The following is a 5,721-nucleotide window of genomic DNA, read 5'->3' on the forward strand; positions in this document are numbered from 1 at the left end:
TTTCGTATCAAGTCACGCGCTGCAACAAGTCACGCGTAGCAATAGCAAGGGATTTTGTGTTAATTAGTAATTTGATTAATGTAGTGACTGCGTAAGTTACAAGATATTTAGATATTTAATACTGTAATTAAAAGCTGTTACATTTTCGATAGAATTATCAAGAGACACGGTAATATCTCACGCCAAGTCACGCGCCAATTTCATTATTATATTGTTCAACTTAGCAGCGCCAAGTTATTTCAATTAAAACTTTTTATTTTATCTTTTTATTTTGTATTAATTTTTAATCTACAATTTTTATATAAATTTTTTAATTTTTAATATTATTTTTGTAGGAAATTAAAAAACAACTATTTTGTACAATAGTTTTATCGGTTAGAATGTTCCTTTTTAAAAAAAAGAAGCATAAGTTTTTATTCTTAATTTGCGCAATTTTTTTAAACCATTATTTTAGTAGAAAATTTAAAAAACCATTTTGCACATCAATATTTTTTGATATAAATTTACTTTATTAAATCTTAAAATAACACTGTTTTATACAGATTGAGATAATATATTTTTCTAAATAGTTTTTACCATGAGCTTTTAAGAATGCAAAATACAAATATATTGAAAACGAAGTCAGGCAACGGGCGCGAAAAATGTTACACATAGCATAGTATATACATATACATATATATAATTAAACTATCTCAGCGTCTTAAATAGAAAATCAACACATGACAACTGACACAGAAAAATTTTTTCGACTTCAGGTAAATAGTAGTCAAGTTCAATAAGTCACACCCAACAGCTAATTAATATTACGTTGATTTTTATACTATAATACTAGAAGATAATATGCTTCTGCAACGTAAAGCTTTGAAATCTATTATTTCTGCGTCTCGTAATCAAAATCATTAATGGATGACAATATAGAAATAATTTTTTATTAAAGAATTAAGTTTCGACATTACAGTTGACCGCTGTTTAACTCCTGATCTCTAATTTACACTAAAACTTTCTTTTTGTGCATTGTAGAAATAATTAGACAGATCTCATCAAGCAATCTTTTTACGGCGGCGGTTTGTCTGCTTGTAGAGATTGATTTTTTTCTGCAGAAAAGTCATTACTGACCTAGTACAAAGTATTCGAGCTTGTAACAATTGCTGTCTATCAAGCACATTAATTTTGCTAACAATCTTAATCTTTTTTATAATTAATCTTGTTCATAAATCGATTCAGACACTTTTGAAAGACAAAAAGTTTTTTTCAACAAAATTAACGTGTATCAAAATCAACGATGTCCACAGATGTTTACTCAGAAGATCCTAGACGAAAATACATACGTTTGCAATTTTCTTTCATTTACATGTTTTAACTAATATGTGCATGCACCACCGTACAATAATATAAAATTAGTTATCGATTTAAAAATTGTTTAGCACTGTAGTTAATCACTGGTTAACCATCAATCTTTGATCTATAATAAAATCTTTTTATCGCACGTCATAGTACTATAAATCGGTCGAATAGGACGAACTCTTTGCGCTATGATTCACTTTTCTAGGAATTGATATTTTCCCACAGGGAAATCATCACTGACGGAGTAGTGCAATTATTTGAGGATGCGACAGCGTATTGAGTTCTAAAAACATTCCGTAATTCTAACAACCGAATCGCTTCAGTAACAAAAGCTTAATCTTCCTCTTCCATACAAATATGATAAACATGCAGAACTGCTCTATGAAGTCCAGCGTAGAGTAAGTACAAGAAATTAACACATAGATAATATCCATATAAATAATATTAATAGTAATAATATTGATAGTAATGATGATAGTAACCATGACCAATTTTATGCACATCACGATAAATATCACTGTGCATATCTTCAGCTGCAGATCAAAGCTGCAAAATAATTGAATAATTAAAAAAAATAAATATTTAATATTCTCGCGGTTATGAAAATTGAGAAGTTTATAATTGAAAATACTCGAAGTTATATATATTAATAAAGATAAATATTTTCAAAAAATTATATTATTGTTAATTTCAAATACCTTTCAATGGTAGCAATAAATGTACCAAATATAAAACAAATTTTAAGCTTTGAAAGAAAGAAAGAAAGAGAAAATAAGAGTAAAGTAAAATTTTATTAAAAAAATTTTATATAAAAAATGTGATTTTTTTTAAAATTAGAGATATTCACATTTTTCTTTATTTTTAATATTGTTTATTATTTTTAAACAAATTTTCTTGAGATGACGCGATTGAAGCGGCGGCAGTAGGAGTTCACTGGTAAATAGAGGAATGAATTTTTTCGAACTAATTATCATTAATTATAATTAATTATGATGATTATAGAGAGTTGGGGGCGAGGAAAATCGGTTAAAACCAAGTAATTCAAAACGTAATTTTTCAGACACTTTGTACATTTAATAAAACATAAGCAGATTCATTTGTTTATGTGTAATAAATCGAACACGTGGGCGGGGCATCGCTCCTTCCCCTGCACCCTCATCCCGAAAAAATTTTAATCTGACCTAAACCTAATTTCAGTTTTGAAATTAAAGTTGCCCGGTGCTTTCAGTGTGACAAGGTTTATATTTGTAAAATTCCACATGAGTTTACAATTTTCCACGCGAAGCAAGATCCACTCCCATCGCCCGGTGTTTTCGGTGTGACGACATCTATATTTGCAAAATTTCAGATAGGTTTACAAGAAATTTTATTTTTCGGTTTTGTTTTCCCTGCTCCCAATTTTCCTCGCTCCCAAACCCCTGTAATCATCATAATTAATCATAATTAATCATAATTAATGATAATTAGTTCGAGAAAACCCATTCCTTCATTTACTAGTGTAGGTGAACTTTTACCGCGGCGGCAATATATGTGTTTCTTTAAGATTAATTATAAAAACACACTGCCACATAAAGATGTGTGTGTGTGCGTATTTATGTGCGTGCATGTGCTCGTTTCAAAATAATAATATGTCTCTCTTTTTTTTTCTCTTTTGTTAAACATGAATATAATGCTGTTGATAAATTTTTATTTATTAATATTTTGGGATATATATTCTATTAATAAGATGATGTATCACGCATCGATGCAAAGATATCGCTAATTTATCATCGATGCAAAGATATTGCTTACATACCGATTCTTGTTGTTATTATAACGCCGGTTCTCCGAATCTCTCAGACAATGAGCAATGGCCTTTTCGTAGTGCGCAATATTTCGTGCCATGCAGATAAATAAGCAAATGCTACTGATAATAGAGATTGTTTCAATCCCGTAAAAATACAATAAATATGCCATTTCATCTGAAAATGTGATAAAAGACATGAATATCTTATTGCTTCTCATATTAAATCGCGTTGTATAAGTACATAAAACATATTTTTAATTTCAAGAAAAATACTTGAATTTATAATTATATTATATTTTATTTTTATGTGCTAGCATTAAATGAATTATTTGTCAATATGGCATTTACATACTATTAAACCAACAATTGATGTCACCAAATCTCGGTCGGAAGTTTTTTGGTACGCCAGGTACAAACTCCATGATACCACAAATGATAGCAAGGATAAAAGGGCCTCCCCACGCAAAGACAGAATACATGATTAACTTTTTTCTTTTTTGTTGCTTCATATTTCTTTGTAACGAGCGTAATTTTCTGTAAAGCGCAGTTTATACTTCATATATAGCGGATAAAAAGAGAAGAAATCGTAATGCAAATGCACATTAAAATAAATATGCTTTTGATCAAAATTTTTGAAAAAATCTACCATATATAACTATAAAAATTGATTTACTTTATCTAACATCACAATATGATAAAAATGTATGTATTTACATATGGTTTGCACGTACCAGTCATGATAGTGGCAATTTTGATTTTAGCTTTTATTTAGCGGATGAAATTTTAACAGAAAAAATAAAACTTTTGTTAAAAAATTTGATGCGTATTTACGTTTATTATTAGAAAAGAAATGGAAGAAAAGTAAAATGATATTAGCTTTAAGTTCTTGAAACATTAAAACAAAAAGAAATTGAGAAAAAATATGTAATGTTATATTGAGATTAGACAATATAATGAAATTTCATATATAATTTAGAATATCAATTCAACAATATTACTTTATTTAAAAAAGAAATAAATACAATCTTATAAAATGGAAAAATCAATTTTCTGCGAAGACTTTATAAAAATTTTAAAGAATATTAAAAAGCGCTGTATACACATATTAACTTATAAAAAGGCAGCCTGATTTCTGTGAGTGTGTGAACTAAAACATAATGTCTCGAGCCCAGTATTTAACATTCTCAGGAAAAAATGACATGACATGAGTAAATATTCTGTATTCTATTCAAAACATTATGTCGTTTATGTTGCTGCTTTTTCATATCGTTGCAAGTATATACATATAATGAAAAGCTTATATATAAATATATAGTACAAATGAACATATTGTCATATTGTATATGATTTAATCTTATAAAAATTCACAACCGTATAACTAAAATATAATTTACATTATATTATTTATAACTAACATAAAATATTATATGGAATATTTGACCGCTTACCTAAATGTTCGCCACATATCGAAATTCATTACATTTAACCAGAAGGAGCTTCCCAAAAAGAGATAATATTTGACAAAAGCTGAAACAATGGAATAAACAATGTGTCAACTTGTAAGTTTCTGCAAAATGCCGATGATATTCACAGCTACATTATATGTATTCGTGAAAAAAAAACTCTATGTTCACAGATTATTTTTCTGCATTGCAAACTGATGAAAAGAAATTTTATATTTAACAAGTACATGATATATAATGTTAAATTTAATAACTTTTTAATTTAACATACAAAGGATATAAAAGACAATCAAAAGCCAGCGCGGTAATTTGTGCACATATGTTTTATTATAATCAAATAACATTGATATTTTAACTACGTGATAGACAAAATTACAACAAGCATACGTTTCGGTCCTTTTTTCGGACCACCCTCAGCGCAATTACAAAATATATGAAATATATTATATCAAAAATGTAATAGTAATAATACGCAGGACAAGAGTGAGTCACTCATGTTGTCAGATGGTAAATGTTACATAATGTAATTTCGAGACAGAAAAAGACTGTCCGATAAAATATATAATGTCGATTTCTGTCTCGAACATCCGTGTGTAACATTTGCCTTCTGTACAACATGGGTGACTCACTCAAATTCGGTATAATTATATATTGCCAGTTATTTTTTAATGTAGTATATTTTATCGGACAGTCTCTTTCTGTCTCGAAATTACATTATACAACATTTATCATCTGACAACATGGGTGATTCATTCTTGTTCTGCGTATTATTACTATTACATTTTTGATATAATATATTTCATATATTTTGTAATTGGGAGAATGGTTCTGTCGTGACCCGACCAATCTCTAAATATATTAAAAGATAAAACAAGTAAAGTAGAACAGAAAAGATTGAGAAAGAGCTGATTAAAGCAAAGCATTAGAATCAGGGAAAGAACTCAAGGAAAAGTAATCAAGAAAGAATAAAAGTAATAAAAGATTATTAATAAAATAAAGTAAAGATACGTGACTAAAGAGAAGGAAGTCACGGTCAAGTTCTCGGAAGCTGAGTAAACAGCTGACGCGACAGACTAACAAGCGGAGCACGAGACATGCTCCGGTCAGGGACACCACACTCCTCCCTAA

The 5,721-nt window shown here is 28.7% G+C and overlaps 1 protein-coding gene across 1 annotated transcript in view; it reads right to left on the reverse strand.

Moving 5' to 3' along the window:
• Nucleotides 1-353: 353 nt before the first annotated feature.
• The window catches only part of LOC115238512 (G-protein coupled receptor Mth2-like), a 14,074-nt gene continuing 8,706 nt past the window's right edge, over nucleotides 354-5,721 (reverse strand). The window contains exons 3-6 of the mRNA XM_029812420.1: nucleotides 4,579-4,657; nucleotides 3,483-3,664; nucleotides 3,140-3,305; nucleotides 354-1,890 (exon numbers count right to left, since the gene is read on the reverse strand). Coding sequence (XP_029668280.1) covers nucleotides 1,647-1,890; nucleotides 3,140-3,305; nucleotides 3,483-3,664; nucleotides 4,579-4,657 — 671 coding nt within the window. The 3' untranslated portion in view covers nucleotides 354-1,646. The remainder of the gene's footprint in view (nucleotides 1,891-3,139; nucleotides 3,306-3,482; nucleotides 3,665-4,578; nucleotides 4,658-5,721) is intronic.

Source organism: Formica exsecta, unplaced genomic scaffold (genome assembly GCF_003651465.1).
Source record: "Formica exsecta isolate Colony F162 unplaced genomic scaffold, ASM365146v1 scaffold342, whole genome shotgun sequence".
Classification (NCBI taxonomy): domain Eukaryota; kingdom Metazoa; phylum Arthropoda; class Insecta; order Hymenoptera; family Formicidae; genus Formica; species Formica exsecta.